Raw genomic sequence first — 25497 nt, forward strand, 5'->3', positions numbered from 1 at the left:
AACAAGAAAGTGCACTATTTCTCAACTTTTTGTTTCTCTTTCTAATTCACAGCAAAATGTTCAAGGGAGTGGTGATGATGAAGATCCAAACAGGAAGGACAACTTCAAAAGTATGTGTGAGAGTGATTCAAAGATAAGGAAAAGGAGATCAACTCTGAAAGATAAGTCATTAGATCCAATTCGGGAAGTGGTTGAAGGAGAGGAAAGTATGAGTCCTTAAATGATCCTGATGGTGAAGAATCAATTTCCGCTATTTCTCCTTCCACTCCTATTTCATCTCCTTCTGATGATGTTCCACATTCTCCTCTACAGCCTTCATCCTTATTGATTGATGATAAAATTTCTAATGAAAATCCTTTCTCAAGCATCCTTAACCCATCTACACCAACAGAACACCAGCTGTAGACATCCCAAGTTCTCCGCATATGCATGCTCCCTCTTAGCTACAACAAAGCTTGCTTAAGAAAAGGAGAGTCTCACTCAGCTAGTCAATGGGCATCCCTGAATTTGATACAGTAACCAACCTAATCCAAAGATCTAACAAACCTAAGAAGACCAAAGTTGCATCGAGGTTAACAATTGATTCTTTGTTAGAGAACATGTGTGTAGAAGTGGCCCAACCTATATCAGAGAAGAATGTGGATGAAGCTAGTAAAGCCAACTTTGATGTCACCAAAATAGATTTTGGTCCTTCAACACATGAAAGTGATATTCATAATTTTCAGATATCTGCAGCTAAGTTAGTAGAAAGGACGGAGAAAGAGAAGCATGCCAAGGAACAACTGAAACAACAAGTGCAGGTTTTGACATCCTATCTCAAGTCTATTGTGGATACATCTTCCATGCCTATAGATGTGTTGTGACGTTTTCACACATCGCCCCATTGCAAATGGGGACCCTTGTTTTTTGCTCGTTTTGCTCGTTTTCGCTTTGCTTTTCTAGGGTTTTGTTAGTTTGTTAGTTGTCTGGATTTAGGGTCAAGCCTTAGGGTTTTAATTACCGTCTTTTCGGACCAAAATCCAGTCAGTTTTGGGAGCTTTTTGAATTTCCTTTTCTAGAATGCAAATTTTGAATGCAATGAATTCGCCAGAATGGTCTAATTTTCAATTGGAATGTTGATGCAGAGCTTAAATTTGTCTAAGTGTTGAAGATGAAATGTGAATTTTTGTCCAATTGAATATTTTTGACCAAATTTTGACTTTTTTGATATTTGATCCTGGGCATTGGAAATGATTTGTTTTCGCCTTGTGAAGTGATAAAATGTGTAAAATCATGATATTTTGGCCTGTAGGAGCAAAATCGCTCCTGTCCCTCAGTGAAGGACGGGAGCTCGTTTTCAAATATTTTACTATTCCTGCAAGGTCAAGATGAATTACGAATTGGAAGTGATGGAGAAAGGCGAGATCTTTCCATTGAATATAAATTGAAGATTTTCATGAGCACAGAAATGCCTCCAGGGGAAAGATCGCTCCTGTCCCTCAGTGAAGGACCGGAGCTACAAATTCAATTTCGCCTTGTCCTTGCAAGATTTTGATGACTTAATGATTTGAGGACGTCCAAAGGAAGATGCTTTGCCAAATGAATATAATTTGAGATGCAAAAACGAAGGAGAATGACCTATATTGACCAAATCGCTCCTGTCCCTCTCCAAGGGACCAGGGCGAGGTACCTTGTAGCTCTCGTCCCTCTCCCAGGGACCAGAGCGATTTCCTTCATTATGCAAAATCCAGACAAAGGTCAAGGCAAGTTTACGTTCAAAAACAAGGAAAAACATGAGATAAATGCGTTGAATATAAATTGAAGATTTTTGGGACGTCCATAACAGTGCTAATTGCCTAAATCGCTCCTGTCCCTCAGTGAAGGACCGGAGCTACAAATCCAATTTTGCTTTGTCCTTGCAAGATTTTAACGTCTTGACGATGTTAGAAGGTCCAAAGAGGTGCATTTTATCAAATGAATATAACTTGAAGTGCTGTCGGGGAGATCAACAGGGTAGCAAGTCCGGCTTGAGTGAGGTCCTGATCCTGAAATTTGGCTAAGTCTGGAATGTCCTGATCCTGAAATTTGACTAAGTCTGGAAACTGAAAAACCTCCAAAAACTAGATTTTGCAATATAACTCCTGGAGGTCTGAAACCACTCTCAAACATCCTGAAAGTATATATGGAATATAACTTAAAGTATAAGAAAGAAGAAACATAGAAGGAAATGTCACTTATACTTAAATGTTATATTCCATTAAAATTGTCCTGATCGAGAGTGCGAAAAGTCAAATTTCGCTCGTGTCCTTCTCCAAGGGTCCAGAGCGAAATGCGCTCGTGTCCCTCTCCAAGGGACCAAGGCGAATCGCTCGTGTCCCTCACCAAGGGACCAGAGCGAAAATGCTTAGTTGAGCCATTCCTGACCTTGTTTGGACGAATCGAGACATCAAAGGCATGGTGAAGGACGAAATGAGCATGATAGAACATCCAGACTTGATCAAAAAACAATGAAATGATGAAGTTTTGCCTAGAGGGTCAAATTCGCTCCTGTCCCTCAGGAAGGGACCAGAGCGATTTTTGTTGTAGATGATTTTCTCGCCAAATTTCAACCGATCTCAAGGCATGAATGAATGAAAGGAGGCATTGCGAATCCGTTGAATATAATTTTCGAAGGTGATGAAGTGAAATGAGGCCCATAAGAGCAAAATCGCTCCTGTCCCTCTCCAAGGGACCAGGGCGATGAGGTACGTATCTTCTCACTTTTTCATTTTGGCGCTTAAAACACATTTTTAAAATTTATTTAAATGCTAGAAAAAAAAATCGATATTTAATTAAAAGCATTTAAATAGCGCATGGTATGTATTTATTAATTATTTTTTGCCTTTGTAAAAATCGAAATTTATTAATTAAAAACAAAGGCATTTAATAATTAATTATTAATTTAATAAAAACCAAAAGGGAGCGCTTGGGTTTATTTTGTCAAGGTCGGCCTTTATTATTTAATTAAAAATCGTTTAAAATTGCTTTATTTCACAAAAGTCGGCCTTAGGGTGAATGATGAGAGGCGCTTATATAAGGGAGGTGAAAGATTTTTTATTTTCACATTATCATTTTTATCATCTCAAGTGCGATTTAAGGAAGACAAAGGGAGAAGTGCGAAGTTGTGTTCAAGGAGGTGCGAATTTATATCCAAAGGAAGGCGTTAGTACTATCCAAGGAAGTGCGAACTTGTCCAAGGCATTGGAGATCACGTCAAGAACATATCAAAGATGGCGAAATTGCTAACTTGAAGAGGAGATCACGTCCAAGACTTGAAGGGTGGCGAAGTTGATAAGAGGAACGTTCTTTTGAAGATCACATCAAGACTTTCGAATTTTGATTTTTGCTTAGGCAATTTCCTCATTTTGCATTCTAGAGTTAGCTCTCTCCTGAGGTATGGCGATATTGGTGTTATTGTCTTGATTTTGAATTGTTCATCGTCATTTCCTTAATTTTGAATTTTGGAATTTTGTTTTGCCTTAGCTCAGTTGTTTTTAGGAAATGATTAATAAAGGACTTATCATTAAGTTTCCTAAAAAATTGCTCTCTAATTTATGTTATGTATTGCAAAATCATGTTACTAATTTTGAAATGTTGTGTAGGCGTCAAATGGAGGTCTCTTCAAGGAAAATCAAGCCGGATCAAGGACGGTCTTCGCCAGGACGATCAAGCCAAGACAAGGGCGACCTCTTCCAATCCAGCGTTCCAAGGCGAGGTACATCGTCATCCTGCACATCAAGGACAAAAGGAGTTAGAACAAGAGTTAATTAAAGATAGCCTCTCAACGACATCAAATTGAATATCTAGCAAGCTTCAAGTGTCAGATGAGGTGGCGTCCTAGTCATCATTTCTCCAATCAGTGAAGTCCATCTCAGCATGTCCAGATTCAATGTACTTAACTCATGGAAGGTGGCACAAACTCCGATGTACCTACCCCGGCTATCCATTGGTCGATTTTTCTAAAAGGGACATGTGTCCAAGCAATACAATTTTATCATTGGTCAAGCATTAAATGTTATGTAATGGTTGTAACAAACCCTAATTAGGGTTTTCATTGTAAAATCTTGGCCATTGATCTTGAATGGATCTAAGCCATCAAATTGTATTGTGGGCACTATATAAGCCCAGGCATTTCATTTTGTAAAAAAATTTTAGATGATTAGAGAGAGTTGTAAATAGTTGGAAGAGTTAGAATATAGTTGATAGAATAGCAATTAGAGTAGAATAGGAGGACAAGGCAAGAGATTGTTGCCATTGATTGTAAACAAACTCCATTTTCATTGAAGTAATGGTGAAATATGTCGTTTTCTTGCAATTTGCATGGTTTCTTGTTGAGTCTTCAATCTTAGATGGTAGATGATTAGATGAATGGAGGAAATGTGATTGATTGATGGTGGAATTCGTACATCCATACTACTAGCAGTTTGTTGATTGCAGACTTGCCTTGCGTAGTCAACTGGAATCATTCAGCCTAAGCTCAATTTCAATTTGTTGCCTCTTCATTGATATGCATCAACTTGGATGGTATCTATGCCTGCGGTGATGATTTGAACATCATAAAGCTTCCCCTTAGAAGATTGCACTAGTCTTGTGTAGATGTTCCATTGATGTCAAAACAAGATCTAGTTAGAGTTTCATCAAAAATCAATCATTGCTCCTACATTCTTAGTATTAGGATTAGATCCTCTCTTCGCCCTTATCCTTTTTCTACTTTTTTTAATCTAAGTTAGTAAGAGCCTATGTCCAGCAAAGCAGATCGGAAGTTCAATGTAAGTCCCCTTGTGATTCCAGCAAATCACATCATACCACTGGAGCTTGTCCACACGTGGAGACCCCACTAAAAGAACCTTGGAGTCTACCTAACTGATCCTTTACGCGAATCTTCAGCAGTTAGAGACTATTTTCTCAAGAGAGGATAAGATACCCTTAGGTATTTTATTCTGTGTATGATTGTGTACAAAATACACGTCAACAAGATGCAGTTCCTACCTCTACAATACCACTTTCTGAAGGTGTTATCAAAAAGGAGGTTATAGATAATGTTTGTAGATATCAATCATACAGGAAAGCGGCTGAAAAACGGATGGACCAAATGAAATTGATGCCTTGCTTTCATTGAGAAAGCCAAAGAAGTTTATAAAGAAGCAGCCACTGATAAAGAAGGAATTGCAAAGGAGTTAAAGAAATTCAAGATCAAAGAGTCTGTTCGGCAGGGAATTTTGAAAGACCTCCAAGAGATGACCAAGATGGATAAAATATTTTGATTACTGGGAATATTTTCTCAAAAGTGGAGGATAAGCAATGTAATCTGTAGAGGGGGGAATCCAAAATGACCAGATTCTACTAGAACAAGAGAAGAACAGATGAAAGTTAAGATTCAAAATGACCACCTGTCTATCGCCTCAAATTCATCAGTAGAGGAGGGAATCCAAAATATGGACATTCAAGACATAAATTTGAAGTATGATTAGTACAGACATGTTTGATGGACATGCTTCTGGTACAGAGGTTGTGAAGAAATAGAGTAACATAAATTTGAAGTATGATTAGTACAGACATGTTTGATGGACATGCTTCTGGTACAGAGGTTGTGAAGAAATAGAGTAACATTCTGTTTCTCTTGATATGTGTAGTGGTCATATATCTGATTATTATCAGGAATTGACGAATGTTCAGAAGAATGACTCTCTCAAGGGGCTAAGAATGATCATGTAATTGTCCCTAGAAATAAGCTCATGGCTCAAGCTGTAAAGTCACTCAGGACATTCAAAGCCAAATCATTTTCACTTCAAAGAAAGAGGTCGCAGTGCAAAATTCTACTTTAGAAGGCATCAAGGATAGGTCAGATAGAGAACAAGAAACTTCTTAGTAAATTGCATTTGTAGCTTTAAGTCAAAAGTCACATGTTTTATTTGTTAATGTTATCTTTTGTAAAAAGTGACTTTGTCGTATATTTGTAATGGGTCATAAAATAAGCTTTATTTCTATAAAAATCCAGAATTTTATAAATTGATTAATGCTTATTTTATTTTTCTCAAAATAACAAAGTAGTTACTTGAGTAGTTTCAAAATAATTACACAACAGTTATCGAGAGAAAGTCATAAATATGAAGTTTTTGTTCATTGTAAAGGACTTCTGAATGTTCACCAATCGACATAAGGGATTTTTGGGATTGTACAATTCTACAAAGTAATGAAAAGCAATTTTTGGAGGTGTATCCATGGTGTTTTTCTGAATGTCATTATTGATCTTTTGTATGACATGAGTCAATAGTGATCTTGTATCCTGAAGTCTTGTTTGTGAAGGCAATAGTCAGTAATTAACAACTTCATTCTAAAGGTTGAATGTGTTAGCATGCGAAATATGTATCTATCATTGGGTTTTTATGCGTGACTCTAATCCTTATGGTGGAATTCACTCAATTCTAAACACCGGTAATAACACTTGTATATTTGTTATTAAAGGTTCTTTATATTTCCTGCTGTTCTAAGTTTTCCTTTTCCTTTAAGTACTTTCTGGTTAAAAGTATGTTTCACAAATCCAAAATAACATAATACAAGGGAGCTGCCCCACTCAAACGTAGAGGAAGATCATTATTCGACAACGATCTTTCCAACTGTTGGGAACACTTTGCCACTTCCCATGTGAGTCATTTAAAGTGACAAATCTGTTTACCAACAGGTATAAATTGGATTGTTTAATATGGTATGGAAAATAGGTTATAACTAGACCCTCAAAGAATTCAAATCTAGAGTTAAGCTGTGTATGTAGATGAAGATAGAGACATGTTTGTAATGGAATGTGAGCATAAAAGAAAATTGGTATATTTTACACACCCCGAATGTTTTGTTTGTTTTAGGAAGAGTGAAGACATCTTGTTTTTATTATGAACACACCAAATATTTAAAGCAACGCAGTCAAGAGATACATCAATGAAAATAGGGTACAAGGAAAGGTGATTTTTAAGCAATGCAGTCAAGAGATACATCAATGAGAATAGGGTATCAGGAAAGATGATTTTTAAGCATGTTTTGGGCATTATATTGATGACTGAAATCACAATCTTAATTAGTATAAAATATTCACAAAGGGAATACGATGTGGTTAATATGGGAAATATGGTTTAAAGTACTGAAAGGGCAGTTCAAATCATGTAATCATCCCAGGCAATAAAATTGAGATGTTGAATGTATGAGAACATGTCCCTAAATTGTGAGAGCTCATTTGGCAGAAAAAAGACAATTAGGCCTTTCTCGGAGATAGGCGAAAGCATAAATAAAAAGGCCCTAGAGGTAGGCCTCTAAGCAAAGAAACAAGTTATATAATTACAATTGTACTACCGATGCCAGAACACAGAGAGGAATATATACAAAAACAAGCAAATCTAAACGAAGTAAATGGGAGATTTAGGATGCGGTATAGGGTGATTTAAAAGATTAGAGAATAGTGTATATGTTTTCACAAAGACAGAATAATGCAATTATCAAGAGAGCACTGACTCTCCACTCACCACAAACTGAGAATAAACTAAACAAAGACTCCAAATCTCAAGATAGCTCCAACTCCCTTCAAACAGCTTCTTTTGAAAATTCAAGAAGAATAACTCCCCTTTATTGACTGAAACAGAACAACTGAAATCAGACAGCTATCAAAACTCAGCGATTTCACCAACAAAGACCCACACCTCCAATATTCAGATTTTGAAAATACATTTGAAGGTTAGACCCTGTCACTGATAATATTTTCTTTTACTGGCCCAGTATACGTCAATAGCATCTCTAATATGTCACGCAGGTCATTATTTTTGAATAACTACCATCAATATATATTAAGCAAGAAAGCTGATGATATATATTTTGGCTCCGTCTTCTATATCCTTTTTATTACCAGCAGCGACAAACTCTTTTACAAATGGACTGTCCTCTTTTACAAAAAAAACACACCCAGAAGATAACTGTCAAGAACGGCTGTTCAAAGAACCGAGAGCCAGCATTTCCAGATGTTTTACGAGCATCACCTCAAGTATGTCAATGCACTACACGTATTAAAAAAGGCCCGATATATTTTTGACCATATCAATCCACTTCAACAACACCTGACTCAGCCACGATTCTACCAAAAAACTTCAGAAAGAAGCAACAACGGCTCTATATGTTCTGCTCTAACAGTAAATGAACGCCACAATAGCAACATAAGTCTGCTTCAAAAAATATGCGTTCAACACTTCTAATGAAGAATCGATTTCAGTATCAGAAAGAAAACATAACTTCCCAGTCAAAAGGAAAATAAAATCACCACACCCAGCGATATTCACTCTTAACGTTACAAGCAACTACCAAACTAACTTCATGACCCACGATAATATTTTTGAAAATTTTCTACCGAAAACATCACGCCCAAGAATAATAAGGAAAGAATAACACAGCAACTACTCTGCCGCTCTGCCAAGTCAGATAGTAACATCCACTCAGCAAACTCAGCACAGATTTACCTCTGCCAATATTATCTTGAGCAAATACGATGCCCGCTTGGAGTCAGAAGCAATAAAACTGTCAAGAAGGCGTTAAAACTGCACATGGAAGTAAAACGTTTTTTAGAAAATGATTCCCTCAACAAATGAAGGCGACAGTAAACCTCTGCCAAATATGCAGCTTCTGAAACAGATCAGTTACAAAAAAAAAACACAGATCAAAAGAAAACAGCTGTCAAAAATACAGCCATCACCCGAACTGACCAAGATATTGATTCTGCAACCATCCACTTGGCACGAAATAAACTAGGAATGACACAATGCCACCAAGCTAAAAAACGAAGACCACAAATGCACTAGAGATCACGTTTAGCAGCAACTGCAACTGGTTAGAATTGACATCAATTACAATTACATGTTCAACAAACAGTATTCATACCCCAGCCGTATGAATATACCAAGCAAATCTCTGTATGAAGCTTTTAAATTTTTAGAAGCAAAATATGAAGTACCCAGGATTGTGTATAATGCTTCTGATGAAAAAGAATATGAATATTAAATGTTCATTGTAATTTGAATTTTCAATATGTAAGGACATTTCAGGACTTGAGTATTTTCATTCTTGCAAATTATGAAATGAGGTATTTAAATATTCTTTTTTTTTGGCAATTACGAATATCATTGTTCTTATAATTTATATTTTAGAACATATACATATGTATATGTATATGTATATTCTCATATATATACCCAAGCGAAAAAAATTGTTGTACCTTCATACCGGGCTCTGATTCCTATACCCACACCCATACCGAAATTGGCAACTTAGGTCTTGGTTCATGATAATGCTTTCCATGTGTATATTTCCAAAGACACAATTTAGCGAGAAATAGTACACAATATCATAAATACTAAGTAAGGCTTCTATCTGATTTTTTTAATATATCTTAACCTTATAAGAATACTTGCCAAAAGTAAATACTAAAAGCCAGACTAAACTAAAACAAAACATTATTTGCTTGCTACCAACATAAAGAGGCAAGTAAATATAGAAAACCATGCTAAACTAAAACGAAACCCTATTGGCTTCATATCGACCTAAAGAGATTTGTTATCTTGGAATACTTGTGATCCTAACTATTCAAAATAATTTTAACATTTCAATTATCAACAATAATTCCAAGGTGGTTGTTTAGATTATCAAGGTTAGGTTGGCATAAAGTTCTTTTCAAATGCTAATAACATTTGATAATTTGGAGCTTCAATTTGACACTAGCCATCAAGTTTTATTGACAAGCGATTAGTGTAGTAAGAATTATATAATCAAGTGGGTTGCAAGAGTATATACATAACAATATATAGACATTATGGAACAAACGATAGAATGGTTCCTATCTTCAAGATTGTTGTGGTTATATATAAATTTCCTATATATTATGCATGCTCATTGCTATGTTAATGAGTGAAACTCACTACTTAAATGCATGCCCTGCACTTGTTAGAGAACTACATTCCATTTAGGCTTGTCATACACATAAGGTTCAAAAGGCCAAAGAGTACAATAGTGTATTGTAAATTAATGCTTTAGACATATATAACGTAGAATTCCATTCATGTTAAATTGGTATCAAGCAAACTAATACATGCCTTGAGATAAGTCTTGCCCAAGTCTTAAGGGCTTATCCTAATCCCTCCCAAAGTGAGCCTCGCATATTTTCTCTTTAAAGATCTAGATAGATTTCACCAACAACTATACCCTTAAAAGGGAATGCTCCTCGTTCTTTGATTTACCATTGAAACTTGTATCTATAATCTCTCAAATTCTCAACTCAAACTCAAATAAATGTTTTTAACTCCATCCACTTATACGCAAAATTAAGGAAATTTTACTTGAATAAAAATAGCTAAAACTGTGGCTCAAATAGTCACTCTTCTTTTGTACTAGGTGGTCTTTATTATCCAATGGAAAAATATTTATCACACTATTGTTTTACAAATCTGAGAAAATAATTATCAAGGTTGCATGGGTACTCGTACCCAGCGCCTGGGTACTAGTACCGGAGACTCAGATGCGTATCCCGCACCGGAAACTTGGTTGGAAACGTCTCCATAGAGAGGAGACTTCCCGCTAATGTATCCGCCCATCTCCCACTGTCTCCAAGCCAAACAAAAAAAAAGGAAACCTTAAAATGTTTAAAAAAAAAAACACGGGCAACAAAATAATCAAAATGTAGTACAAACGAAAAAAAAACAATGCTCAAAAAAAATGCAGGTCACAAGGATTTCTTAAAACGTTGCAACAGCCATTACTAAATTATTATATTATATTTAATGTTCAATGTTGTTATATTTTCAGCATTTCCATAAATTATTAAATTATATTTAAAAGAAACTGGAGTCTCCAAGTACCCACGTCTCCTATTTTGAAAAATAGCCGTACCAGTACTAGCACCAGTCTCCAAAGTCTCCAAGTTCCCCCATACCCGTGCAACTTTGATAATTATCAACGAGAATATTTAAATATCATATATGGTCTTTTCAAATGTAAGAGTGTTTTAAAAGCATTTTCTATTATTCTATCCTAAGCTATTTGATTCAAAATCTATCGACTTGAACTTTGCAATTGCTTCTTTGTCATATAATTTCCATTTCACACTCTTAATATAGTTCTCTTTGACACTGTTCTAGTAATTCAAGTTTTGTTAAATCACAAGTATGAACTAGTTGATCTCTGTTTTGTAATTTATGAGGTCTACATAACAAAGGAAAAATGTCTTTTTAATGACTCTCTTGAACCAAGCATTTTGATATCCTAGAGACCATCTTGGATAGTCAAGAGGTTGAACAACATAGAAGAGGCTCTAAATCAGGAGCTTCATCATCAGCAAAAAACGACAAGTAGAGCAAACCATATGCTAAATCTCCTCCATTATGGACATATGTCACCATCTTTGAAAATTTTCAATATGGTAGAGGTTATAAATGGAGGTGTCATGAGTGTTTAGCTGACTATAACAATTCCTATACTAGGGTTCATGGGCACTTTTGCCACATAAAAGGTATTGGATGTGAAGTATGCCCTGATCCAGATGTTGGTGAATGTCGAGGGAGGAATCGTTGGCTAAGAAGATTGCAAAATATCAAAAAGAACAAGATGAAGTTGAGAATGGAGTTCAGACATCAAATCAAAAGTCAACTCTAGTCTAAATAGACCCTCCTTACATCCAACTTCAGGAACATCTAGTGATCACAAGAGGAGCAATTTAGGACGTCTTGAAAAGGTATTTACTTTACAAAGTCGAGAGGATATAGATTAGAATATTGCACGTTGTATGTATGCGGGTAGAATTTTATTTAATGTGGTTCGCTCTCCATATTGGTAAGAGATGATCAGGTCAATTAATAAATCCCCAAAAGGATAAAAAAGCCTAGGGTCCAAGAAGGTTCATACCACCTTTTTGGCTAAAGAAAAAGATATTGTTAATAGACAATTGCAAGTGATTCGATTTCTATCATTTGTGATAGATGGAAGGATGCTAGAAATAGGCCACTAATCAATGTGGTTGCAATGAGCCCAAAGGGAGCAACGTTTTTGAAAGCAATAGAATGCAAGGCTAAAGAGAAAGATACCCAACCCAATTTCTTGCCAACATTCTAATTGAAGCAATTGCATTAGTAAGGCTAGAAAGTGTTGTTTAGGTGATCACGAGTAATGCAAAAGTATGCAGAGCAGCAAGGTTTATCGTGGAAGCAATATATCCAAACATTTGGTAGACCCTTTGTGTAGTTCCTTCTTTAAACTTAATAATACAAATAATTGGCAAAATTCAATGGATACAAAAAAATTATGGAGAAGCCAAAGAGATTCGGAAGTTTATTTGTAACCATCACATGTCACCTGCCATTTATAGAAAATTTGCCAAGCAAGAGTTATTAATGGTAAGTTTTCTCTTGTATTAAACATATATAGATATATTATTTTATTAAATGTTTTATTTTTTTTAATTATTATCTTTTAACTGAAGGTACTTGAAACACATTTTGCCACACACTACATTGTTCTCAAAAAGCTTGTCGATGTGAAACAAGCCTTGAAAAGTATGGTGAGTAGTGACGTTTGGGCAGTTTGGAGACAGTCTCATACAGATCGAGCAAATAATATTGGAACATTAATTCTTGATGATGATTGCTAGGCTCAAATAAATTGTTTATTGTCTTTCACTGAGCCAATATACATCCTCATTAGTCCTTGTGATACTAATAAGACAATATTGGGCAACATCTATGATTCTATACATACAATGGTGGAACAAGTTAGAGATATTATTATAGAAAAAGAGCAAGGCCCCTCTAAATTTTTTTATAGGCAAATATATCAAATAATCAAGAAAAGATGGGATAAAATGACAACTCCTTTGCAACTTTTGGCATATGCTTTGAACCCCAAGTACTACCATGCTAATATGGATGTTGAGGTTGTTGTTGGATATTAAAAAGCTTCCAAGAAAATGTTACCGATCCTCGAGTTGCTACGAAGATTTGAGATGAGTTTGAGACATTTGCATCCTCTAATGGAACTTATACAGAGGTTGATGCAATGGCAGATAAAAAAGAAATGGACCCTATAAAGTAGTGGAACTTCCATGGTGCCACGACTAGACATTTGCAAAAACTGACTATCGTACTTTTGTCACAGGTTAACCTTTATATGAATTATATTCTAATTTAAATTTCATCTTATTTTAAAAAAATTTGATTCTTTGTCTTTGTAACTTTAATAAAATCTTTTTTATAGGTTTCAAATTCTTCATCTGCCAGGAATTGGAGTACATACTACTTCATCCATTATGTGAAACGAAATAGGTTGGTAGCCACCAAAGCATAGGACCTTGTATATATGTATTCCAATGTCATCTCTTGTCGCATTCCTCCACAAACTACATGATAGGATCTAGTAGACTTTGGGACGTACATCTTGAGATTAGGGACAAAGATGTATCCATAAATGCATTGACAAATCTCAATCTCATTGTTAAGAAATTTGACATAGTGGGAGGATACTTTGGTGAATCTTCAATGGGTTCTAAGAGTATAGTCCGTGGTCACACTCAATCCAACTATCCTAAGTCTTCAAAGAATCTCAATGATCTATATCTCCGACTTCAGGAGAACAGTGATGATACTTTTGATAGCATGTTATTCTAGCAAATTATTAATGTATTTAAATTTTGTTTTAATTATAAAACTATATATTTAAATATAGTATTTTGGAGTATGTCACAATTATGTGTCCATATAGTTTTCACTAATGGCTTAGAAAATTGTGTTAAATATGTGTATTTTTTATCAATGGCGTCCCTTGTGGCATCCAAATGAGAGGTCTTGAAAAATTGTCATATTTGTATCCAATATCGTACCCATATCCATATCATTATTTGTGTTCGTGCAACTTTGATTATTATTTATACACTATGAAATACACTTTGTGCAATGTAATGTAATTAAATATGAATATAAACAACAAGATCCTATTTTTAACAATTTATGGGTTGAACTCTATATTCTATTTGCTCTCTATATCCCCATAGCCATGGAAATGCCCTCAAACAATATTTTACATTTTATTAAAATCCAGTTTTTTCAAAAAAAAAAAAAAAAAGGTCATATTTTTGGTATGTCGATTTTTTCCCCAAACGATTTGTACTGCTATGTTGCATAGTTGGTAAATATTTTTTGTTTCATAAACCAAATGAAAATATTATAATGTTCATACTTGTGAATAATAGATTTTGAATTTACAAAAACTCCAGTTAATTTTAACAATATAGTTAAATTTATTTAAATCTTGTGCAAGAATTTGATTGGAGATCTTTAAGTACCAAATAGCAACCTTATCTTATGAAAAAGGTCCACTAGTGTTTCTACTGCTTTATGTGGCCACATCTAGAAGACATTGGCAATGTTATGTGTATAAGGAGACATGAACATAAATTGAATGCATCTGAAAGGACTAGTTTGATGGATATAACTAGAGTTAGCAAATTCCTACACCCATAAATAAATTACAAAAGCTCTCTATTTTTACACAGTTCTTCCATAACATAGAAGTCTCGTTGAGCAATTGACACACTCTTTTCCTAATTGGTAATTAGCCATAGCTAATTCACAATTCAGATCTTATTTTACAAATGTAACCATCATCCTACTGTTTGCAGTGGTCTTGTCACTCTATGAAACCGTTCTGTGTTCTTCAGTAAGTCTCTTCAGTTGTGTCTGGATCACCTCAAAATCACCTATGACTTCTATGAACCCTTCTACAAAATTGCATACTTCATTCTTACTAAAATCATCACAATGAGAGTGGTTCAAGTCACCAATATTGTCAATGTTACTAGTCAATGAGAATAATGGCCTAGTAAAACTTAACCCAACTTACTTCATGATCCAATTCAGATCATTTTCAGCAAGATTTCAGAATTGGTGATGCAAATGAGAATACACTCACACTTAGGCTCAGGCAGATGCATGCATCTGTGTGTGCATGTGTTTGTCATATCTCAGATGTATCATATCCAATGTTTGCTTGTAATCAAGTCATCTGCACTAGAAACCGTGTGTGTGTGTGCATGTGTGCGTGCATGTGTGTGTGTTCCCTCAATATCCATGCAAGTTAGATTAAATAACTAAATGAGTACATAAATTGATAGAGCAGTGTAAAAACTTATGATTTGTAAGTTATAACCCGTAAAGAAAGCCAGTTTTGTTTCCAAGAGAGGCACTAAGACAAAGAAGATAGATAAACCCAATTTGGGAATGGGGAGCAAAGGGATGGGTAATAATTTTGTGAAGAATACCAAATTTTCAAGGGTTTCTCACAATACCAAAATAAGGAACCTGACCTCAATATATAAAAATATATGAATTTTCAACAAAATATTACTTTTTCTAACAATGACCACTCACGACCACAATACTATATCAAAAGTTGATAAAATGTTGCATTTCACATCACTAAAGCTAACTTAAATATAATTATAGAAGATAGTAAATGCACGATATACCTTTTGAAAGTACTCCTTTCTCTCCACTTCCTTTCCCTTTTGAACCTCCATCAACATCCTTGTCAACTGTTGGAACAATATCCTCACTCCCAAAATAAGATGTTTGTGAGCTCATCTTCCCCTATAAAGACAAAAAAAATAACAATAGATTGTGACAGAAGATATCAATATTTCCCAAAAATATAAACAAAATTTATAAGATTCTAAAATAAACAAGTCATAAAACACCTTGGATGTAAGTTATCAATGAAGCTAGTTATGAAATGCATAAGTTATGCAAGGAAATTACAATGCATCAGTGTGTGGCTATCATCTTAGATGAGTGCTTAAACAGAGCTTGGCTAACAGTTGCTTATATTTTTCAATTCTATAACGGGTTTTGTTTCATCTTTGCTAGCGTTATTCCATCAAAGGATATTCACCATTGATCCCAGTCTAAAGAATTATTATAATGGGGGTGTTGTTTTATTACAGTCTTTTTCTTCATTAGTAATATCTGCCTCCTAGCCTTTATTTTGTCAAATGCATATAGATCTCGAACTTCAAAATGGCTTTCATTGATCCCATGTGATTGTTGTAAAAAGGTTTCGAGTAGTTGAAATATATTGTGCAACCGACCAAGAAAAATTCCATCCTAGAAGAGTCACTTCAGCTGCTTCCTAATTCAAACACAAATCTTTCATTCCTTGTCATTTTCAGAATGTCAAAATCTTAAGATCTTGAATCACAATGTTTACAACGTGAATGAAAAGGCTTTATGCTAAGTGATGAGCTTTCATAGCATGTTCATGATCCGAAAATGGACAAATTAATTTAGTCAAATAAGCTACCTTATCCATGATCTTATTAAAGCCAACTGTCCTAATAAACACTTATTAAGAAAATACAACATAAGTCAAGTTGCAGAAGCTAATGATTGGAAAGCACAAAAGAGAAAGTTAACTAAAGACCTGAAAACCTAGTAGCATTGGAACCAAGGAAAGGAAAGACAGATTTAATGGGTTCAACCACTATCAAGAACATCTAACTGGTTTGACAATCCTGTCAGACACTAGACAAGCAGAGTAGGTTCAACGGCAATTGGCATGCCATACATATCATAAAACCAAAGTTCGTCAAGTTCAAACAAAAGAGCTCCAAAACATGTCTGAGAAATTCTTTTAGTATGTTGAAACACGTGGGCTTCCTTCTTGTTGATGTTATTGTAGCAGCAGGAGATATCACTGCTGTGTATATACGTGATTTCTTTATTTTTCTCTATACTGTGTGTTGGTATCGCACTTTATTTACTCTTACCTTAATCAATGTCTTATAATACGATCACCTTATAGACTAACCAGTTGTTAGTATTCTTTATTCCCATACGATTAGTTATACTTCTATCGGGTTGTTAGTCTATCGCAACCTTTTGTCTATAGTCGTGTTTGTTCCAACTAAGAATCATGTCATTTCAGGTGACATTGACTGGTATTTATAGCCCTTGATCGGGGTTATTGGAGAACACTAGATAGGGCAGGTAACATATACAATGGTGGGCATAAAGATGATCGTGGAGTTATATGCAGCACATGCGATACCTATGAAAAACAACATGGTATCAGAGCCAAGGTTCCGATCCTGGCTTATACAACAATCGAATAGAAGTGTTGACACTCAAAATCGCCTTGCTTATACCGTTGGAGCTTTCAGTGTTGATTTGCGGTGGTAATGATGAGAATCGCCACCCTGATATTCGCCTTCACCGTTTGTATCGATATCACCTCCTTCAAATAGAATTCGATCAAAGGTAGGCATATTTAGCTATGTATCGCCAAATGCCACTAGAGGATTAAATTGCAGAAGTGAGAAATATTGACCTTAATTTGACCAAATTGGAGTCTACAATCGCTTAAGGCGGCCAATACCTCGTCATGGGTGCATAGCTTCATTAAATGCATTGCACTTGATACCATCTGCTCAATATTATTCAATGTGGTATCGTTGAATGGGAAGTGACAGCAGTAATGATTTTGTTTTCATGTGACTATAGTGCGGATGCAATGATATGGGAATGAAGAATGACTAATGCTTTGTGTAGATAATGGTCAAGCAAACTTCATGTATTACATATCTTCAACGTTCTCTTTGGCTGCACACAGACACATCGTTCTTATGATTCTAGATCCGTATATTCCTATGTTACCCCAAGTTTCCGGGACGGGGGGACGAGTTTCCGGGACGGCAAATTTTTTTGCCAAATTTGGGGACGGGGGGGACGGCAAAGGGGACGGCTATATAAAATATAGGGAAAATTTAAAATATATAGGAAAATTCTAAATGTTCACATGAAAACATGGATAAAGCATGCATCTATACATTATATTCATATGAAAACATGGATATAGCATGTGTATGATACTATGAAAACATTTTAGAATGCAAACATCGAACATACAACGTTATCAATAGACTCAATACTCAATATGCACTCATAATTCAGAATTTCAATTCATTCACATTGTCAATATGCATATCATAATAGATATTAAAGAAATAACCTACAAAATGCCCAAAGGCTACACTGCTGCCATATTGTTTCATTGTCAATTGCGATATAGATAGAGGGCCCATGTTAGAAAAATATAGATAGACGTATTTTGATTTCATAACTATTCAAATTCAATAATAAAAAAATTGATAGTCGTTTTTTAAATTTTTTCAATATAGAGGGCCCATGTTAGAAAAATATAGATAGTCGTATTTTCAATAATTTTTGATAACTATTTTGAAAAATTTGAATTGATAGAGGGCCCATGTTTAAAAAATTGAAAATACGACTTTTTTTATTTTTTTAATATTTTCCCCTAGCATGTGGGGGACGTCTAGTTGTCCCCAGGACGGCTGGGACGTCCCCAATCCGTCCCCAAGACGTACAGACGTCCCCCATAGCTAGGGAAGCCGTGTCTCCATTTTGGGGACGTCCCCTCAAAACTCTGACAATTTGGGGACGGGGAGGGGGCGTCCCCTGGCCGTCCCCAAGTCCCCGAAACGTCCCCGGGACTGGGACAGGGGTTTTTAGGTAGGGGACGCGTCCCCGGGTTTCATAGGTATATTCTTCTGGCTGTACATAAATAAGAATGGAAGATATTATTTCCACGAAAATGATAAAGCATTAAGATAATGATAATAATAGATGATTGAAAGAACTAATATACTCAGACCTGCATTGTCGCCTTAATGTTCAGTCATTTTCAAATTTGGAAATGCTTGAAGAGGAGATACATATTGGTTTCCAGCATGAAAGTCTTCATTGATATGGTTTGCCTTATTCTTAATCTTTCTCATCAGTTGATTGGTTATAATGTTTTGTTTATTTTTGTTAAGAAGATTAGGTGACTTGGTTGAAGTAGTTAGACTTCGGTTGTAACTACTTGAATAAGTTAGAACCACCACAAAGCTTTGTTTTAAAAAGATTGGAGATAGTCGATAGTTGAGAGATGTTGAGAATGATAATGCGTGGATGGCTCAGATAGAAAATATTCTCTTCAAAGTATTTACTAAATTCAAAAGGAAGAATACTGAGTTGTTTATACAGAGAAATTAGACCAAGAACATGGATTTCTGTGTCTAGATATAAACAGTAAATATTATTTAAAGGCTCTGATCAAAATTATTCTAGTGTATTCCTTCTGTCTAGCTGTTTGCTTCCTTCTGTCTAGCTGTTTCCTTCTAGCTAGTTAAGTTCAGTAGTGGGCAAGTAAGTAAGTAAGCAAGTAAGTCTGTGCTAACTGTTGGCTGTTTTCTTCTGTCGAGCTGTTTGCGTCTGCTAGCTGTTTGCTTCTGTCTAGTGTAGCTGTTCTAGCATACCTGGGCATTCAATTGTATTATTCAAATTTTTGATCAAGGTATTTTGTATTTCTCACAGAAGATAAGCAATTTAGATTGTTATACCGTTGAGAAAGTCTGCTTCCTGCGATTGCCTGAATTAATGAGTCGCCTTGGTCAATCGATATTCGTTATTGTTATTAAATGCAATCGATCGTCTAGCTTGGAACTTCAATTGTGATAATGTCGGCTGCTATGAATCTGCTAGAGACCGTGTGAAAATGAGTTCAGCAGAGGCAGAGCGCCAACAGAAATCAAAGGCAATAATTTTGGAACGACATGGGACTGAGTTGGTGGCTGGAGACATCTCTCAAAGAGTAAGAACCCATACAGATTGTCATTACAATCAGTTTCTTCGGAGAGGAGGAATTAACATTTAGAGGGAGTCTAACAAACCAACAGAGGCAACTTTGGATGAGAAGGTCGGGAGGTTGATACTAGTACTTGAAGACCTTGTTGAGAGGGAGGCTTAGCATCAGTAATTTGTGTTATTTGTTGTTAATACATTTTTTATCTGTGAGAGAGAAGTTTGAGGTGCAAGCCCTTGTTCAATGCATTCTTCTCTGTGAGAGAGAAGTTTGAGGTGCAAGCCCTTGTTAATGCATTCTTCTTTGAGAGGGAGAAGTTTGAGGTGCAAGCCCTTGTTAATGCATTCTTCTTTGTGAGAGGGAAGTTTGAGGTGAAAGCCCTTGTTCCGCCCTCTGGGAGTAGCCATGGTGAATGTCATGTTGAGAGACTCCATGACAACATCACGTTGAGAGACTCCGTGATGAATTCCTTATACTTGTGTCTATCCACCCTCCGGGAGTAGCCATGGTGGACGTCATGTTGAGAGACTCCATGACGACATCACGTTGAGTGACTCCATGATGGGCACTTGTGCACTTGTTTTCCTTTCCACACATGGGAGTAGCCATGGTGGACATCACGTTGAGCGACTCTGTGATGAACTCTTTTCCACAAATGGGAGTAGCCATTGTGGATGCCACGTTGAGAGACTCCATGACATGGATATTTGGAAAGATATCTCCCTAGCTAAGAGGGAGTGTTATATGTGATTACTTTATTTCTCTCTAAACTGTGTGTTGGTATCACACTTTATTTACTCTTACCTTAATCACCGTCTTATAACATACAATCACCTTATTTACTAAAAGGTTGTTAGTATTCTTTATTCCCATTCGATTAGTTATACTTCTATCAGGTTGTTAGTCTATCGCAACCTTTTGTCTATAGTCGTGTTTGTTCCAACTAAGAGTCATATCATTTCATGTGACATTGATTGGTATTTATATCCCTTGATCAGGGTTATTGGAGAACACTAGATAGGGCGGATAACATATACAATGGTGGGCATAAAGATGATCGTGGATTTATATGCAGCACATGCGATACCTGTGAAAAACAACACTTCTCGACTCAATTGTAACACTTATTGTAAAATCTCAGTTACTGGGTTCCTCTAAAAGCAATGATATATAATATCTAGTCTATTGCTGCAACCAATCATGGCAAGGTTAGTAAGAAGTGCAAAGAGGGAGTGCAGAGACAGAACCTCCTTCTAAGTAGACCACCCCATGCTAGATGTCCAATGTGTCTGCCAATTGGGGCCAAGTGGTTCAAAGACACGCCCTTGGGCTTAGATGAGATGTTTTGGGCGCCCTATTCCTCTCCAACCTATGCATTGATTGATGGTATACACACTTTATGAGGGTTCATGCAGTGAATAGGGAAGGCAGAAATGGGCTACCCTACTAAGTAGACCACCCCATGTTGGATGTCCAATGTGCCTACCACTTGGGACTGAGGGGTGCAAAGTCATGCTCTTGGTCTTAGATGAGGGATGTTCTAGGCACCCTATCATGTTTCCTAATTCAACCCTCTAATATGATAAATTACTATATTTAAGTATGTTGCCTATTTATTAAGTGAATATAATTTAATGTTATCACAAATTATCATGATACAATTGTTGATAGATGCAATTAATTGTTATTAAACCCTAACCCTAATAGAATAAATTAGTCATGAATTACATTTCCTATGTTGGCTAACACTATTGCAGGTTTTAAACCAAATTCTATCAGTGAACTGCCTTAAACTTGTGATTTTACAGCAAAGGGAAGAATCTTCCTAAGTGGGGACATTACACCCACAAAGTACACGAGTTGCCCGAAAGGGACCATGGGCCGAACCCAAGGGAACTCAAGGGCTGCCAAATCATTTTTATAAGCAAAGAAGTGCTTGTGTATATAATTTCGCCTTTTAAGTGATAAAATTGTGAAATGGCATGCCTCATGAAGGTTTATGTGGTTTCAAAGGCCTTAATTCATGCTTGGTGAAGGGGGCTCTGACCCTCAACCCTTCCTTGTATCATGCCAACTATGTTGGCCCTAGACCCCCACAAGGGGTCTGCAACTTGAACCCATTGGGGGTGTTGCCCCAAACTCCCATGAAGGGTGTTGCCCCTCTAACCCATTAGGGGCATTGCCCCCAAACCCCCATGAGGGGTGCTACCCCTCAACCTCATTGGGGTCTAAACTCTAAGGCCCCCTCTAGTTATTAGGATCTCATGTCAAGTAAAAAACTTGATTACAATGCGGAGGTGACGAAGAATTGGGATCTAACTCTTATGTGTGTTAACTTAGACATTATTGTTCTACAACTTGCCAAAAAATATCTTTAGATGAGGTATATTGTACACGACATGGCTAGTGGAAGTGGCAATCTAACTTATTGCAGTTCAAGTGAAATTGGGCCAAATGTTGACTTTGATGCTTTTGATGAAGTGCAATATGAAGATTAATAAATATTGACTGTAATATCCCAACTCATACCCATACAAAAGGGGAAAAAAATTAACCAATAACTTAGCATAAAACCTCTAAGATAGGTCATTGCAATTCACCAAATCTTCTTTGGCATTGCAAAAGAAAACTACTTGTAAAAATGCTTGTGTGTTAGAGAGCATAGTTTAGGGAGTATAAGATAGCACTAAAAAGTTGCATGTTGTAGTGTAATGTCCCCAACTAGGAGGTTGTCAATTCCAAATAATTAAAATACATCACTATGTGTTTAAATCAGATTAAATTTAGGAATTAACTAATGATTCATAATACATTTGATAGTTAACATACTTAAGGCCCAATTCCTTACTTCTCTCCTAATCATCAACCCTAAGGAGGATGGGGAATTCCGAATTACTTGTCATAGGGTGAGTGGAAACCAATCTACAAGTAGGCTCCCTCAAGGCTTCAGGACCTTGTCCATATCCCATCTTGGTATTCAACTACTTTGTGAGGAATTACTTTGCCTCTCCCTAACTCATAGAGCACATCATTATGTCTAGAGCATCTAACATTCTTGGTTTTGCCTCACATTTTGTCCAAGTTGAGCTTTAGAGATAAGATTTGCAAAAAATTGAATAAAGGGTTCTCTATTGGACATTTGTAGATCACTCATCATCTAAAACCAACGTTACTGAGTTCACACATCCTAGTGTGTGCACCCACACCAATTTCACCTAGGGGTGTGCCTAGGGTATGCCACAAGCACCTTGGGTGTGTTGTGGGTCCATGGGCACGGACCCACAATGCACCCAAGGCACCTAGGGCATACCCTAGGCAAAACCAAATAAAAAACGGATAAAGTCAACAAAAAAAGAAAAAAAACTTCAAAAAAGCAAAAAAAATTACTTTTTTCCCCTTAAACCCTAATCCAGCCCTAAAAGGCTCATTTAGCCCAAGACAAAGTTCATTTTGTCCGTTCACTCCATCTCTTTTTCATTTTGGCATTTTAAAGGGGGCAACTGGTTATTTTCGAAGGGATCAATCATAGAGTGCCCAAGGAAGGAAGATAGCTCCAACAAAGGAGATTTAATCATCAAAGGTAACAATTTAACCTTTTTCTCTAGTTCTTCTGATGAATTTTTTCAAGTTTTTTTTTATTTAAAAAAAAAAGAGAAACAGGTTCTACTATTTGTTATAACATTTTTTAATACATTCATTAGCTTGAACATAGTGTAAGCTTGCATTTAATTTTATTTTTTTCTAATTTAAAATTGTGTAATTACTTATAATAGCAAAGAATGGCAACTAGTTCGAGTTCCGTGGGTGGGGGTCCAAACCAAAAATTTATAATTGATAAAGTATCTCCTTTATAGAATCATATTACAATGCTTGAACAACTTCCAAGAGGTGGGGGATAGATTTGGAATTGCAATTATTGTAAACCCAATTATAGAAGCTCATATTATCAAGTGAAAATTCACTTTTGTGGCCCTCCTCAAAAAGGGATTAAAATGTGTTAAGGGCCAGATAAGAAGGGTTTGCCTGCCACAAAAATAGTGGCACTCATTAGAGAACAAGAAGAATCTAATAATATGACAGAAAGAGAAAAACTAAGAGCTCATCCATCCACAAAGAAAAAACGACTTTATCCACAAATCATCAACCAATAATGGCCTCCCAATATCCTTTCTTGGAGATACCCTCTATGCAAGCTGAAGTAGAAAATCCCAATCTTTCCCACAAAGTAGAAAATACACTTATCTTGCTTCTAAGTATCTATTGAGATGTTTTTGTTATGTGCTGAGGTATATTATATAACTTCTACCAATTTGCAAGTTTTGTATTGCAAGTCTTCTAGAAGTTGGATATCATGGCCTTCATTTACTTTATCAAAGCCATCATATTTTTGTGTATAAGTCTTATTCAATCTGCATATACTTGCCTTGCTTCGTCTCTATTTTTATCTGAATGGTGCAAGCATCTAGTCTTAAAATTTATTTTCAAACAACAAATATAAAATCCTTTGACTTGTGTTGAAAAAGCATTTCAGCCTAACACTTGGCAAAACTAAAAAAATACACATCTGAAATATATTTAGCTTAAATGTGAAATCACCATTGAAATCGCACAATAAAGTTTGTAAATTGCAATTACCTATTGTGCATAGTAGGTTAAGTTTTATTTTACAAGGAGTTTCCCAAGAGCAATTCATTTTTGTATTCATTTGATGGATGTATACTTGTGTATGCAATCAAAGAAGCTTTTATTTAAGTAGTTTATTATGTCTTTAAAGTTTATGTATTGAAGGGTAAATAATAAAAGTTTTAGATCCTTAAAAATCCCTATATTTCATGTTTTCTTCAATTTGTCAAGCCTTGGCCAAATCTAAATACCACTGCCAAGTCAAAAATCAGCTTGCCAAGTCCAAATATTTTAACTACATTCTAAAGCTCCTTAACACCACATGCTCACAATTAATCACAAGAAAGGAATTATTATTACCCTTCCTGCAGGTGTTCTTTTTAATGATTTAAAACCTTAAAAAGGGGATTCCAAGCATTTTTCCTAGCCTTTTGGAACCTTTGTAATTTTTAGAATAAAATAAATGATAATCAATTTCTTCAAAAGGCTGAGTCTTGACTATCAACAGATTCATTGCTAAAAAATGTTCTTTAAAAGAAGATATGCAACAGCTAAGTAAATAGCTTACTTCTTCATAAACAGGAGTTAATCGTGCAAATCCAGCATTTCCATTCTTAAAAGGAGAGATAACATCATCAACATCTGACCCTGACTCTGCTGTAGAAGTATCACCATCCCTACCCTGGATAAGCAGAGGAGTGAAAATCCAGAACATAAAAAGCATACAAATTTTACTTTACTATGATGCAAAAACTTGGTGCTACAAAAGTATCAGGTAAACCATGAAAGACAAAATTGGAAACAGCCATGTCACCTTGCGCTGTTTACCAGGAGATATTTTCCCTTCATCAACTGTTACAGTCACAATTTGTTTGTCAAATATTGCCTCCCCATTCAAAACCAACTGCATGCAAATGATAGCAAGCACTGCCCACGATTAATTATAAACCATATAGATTTTAAATAAAACAAGCAGAAAATTGTTATTGTTCTTATCAATGAAGCATTCTACCTTCATTATAGCTGGATCCTTCCAAGGTCCTTTATCAGACCTAAGACACCCCCCTTCATCGGCACAGGTGCATGTACCACCCAAAAATTCAGGTAGTTGGCTGTTTGGAGAACACAAAAACCAACTACAATTACTATATT

The 25497-nt window shown here is 35.9% G+C and overlaps 1 protein-coding gene across 12 annotated transcripts in view; it reads right to left on the reverse strand.

The window, feature by feature from the left end:
• The window catches only part of LOC131043948 (phosphatidylinositol/phosphatidylcholine transfer protein SFH6), an 81052-nt gene that overhangs the window by 16646 nt on the left and 38909 nt on the right, over positions 1–25497 (reverse strand). For all 12 annotated transcript variants that reach the window (XM_057977193.2, XM_057977189.2, XM_057977192.2 and 9 more), the window contains 4 exons: positions 25358–25457; positions 25160–25249; positions 24914–25027; positions 15551–15671 (listed from right to left, as the gene is read on the reverse strand). In XM_057977193.2, coding sequence (XP_057833176.1) covers positions 15551–15671; positions 24914–25027; positions 25160–25249; positions 25358–25457 — 425 coding nt within the window. The remainder of the gene's footprint in view (positions 1–15550; positions 15672–24913; positions 25028–25159; positions 25250–25357; positions 25458–25497) is intronic.

The sequence above is a fragment of the Cryptomeria japonica genome, chromosome 1, assembly GCF_030272615.1.
Source record: "Cryptomeria japonica chromosome 1, Sugi_1.0, whole genome shotgun sequence".
NCBI classification, from domain to species: domain Eukaryota; kingdom Viridiplantae; phylum Streptophyta; class Pinopsida; order Cupressales; family Cupressaceae; genus Cryptomeria; species Cryptomeria japonica.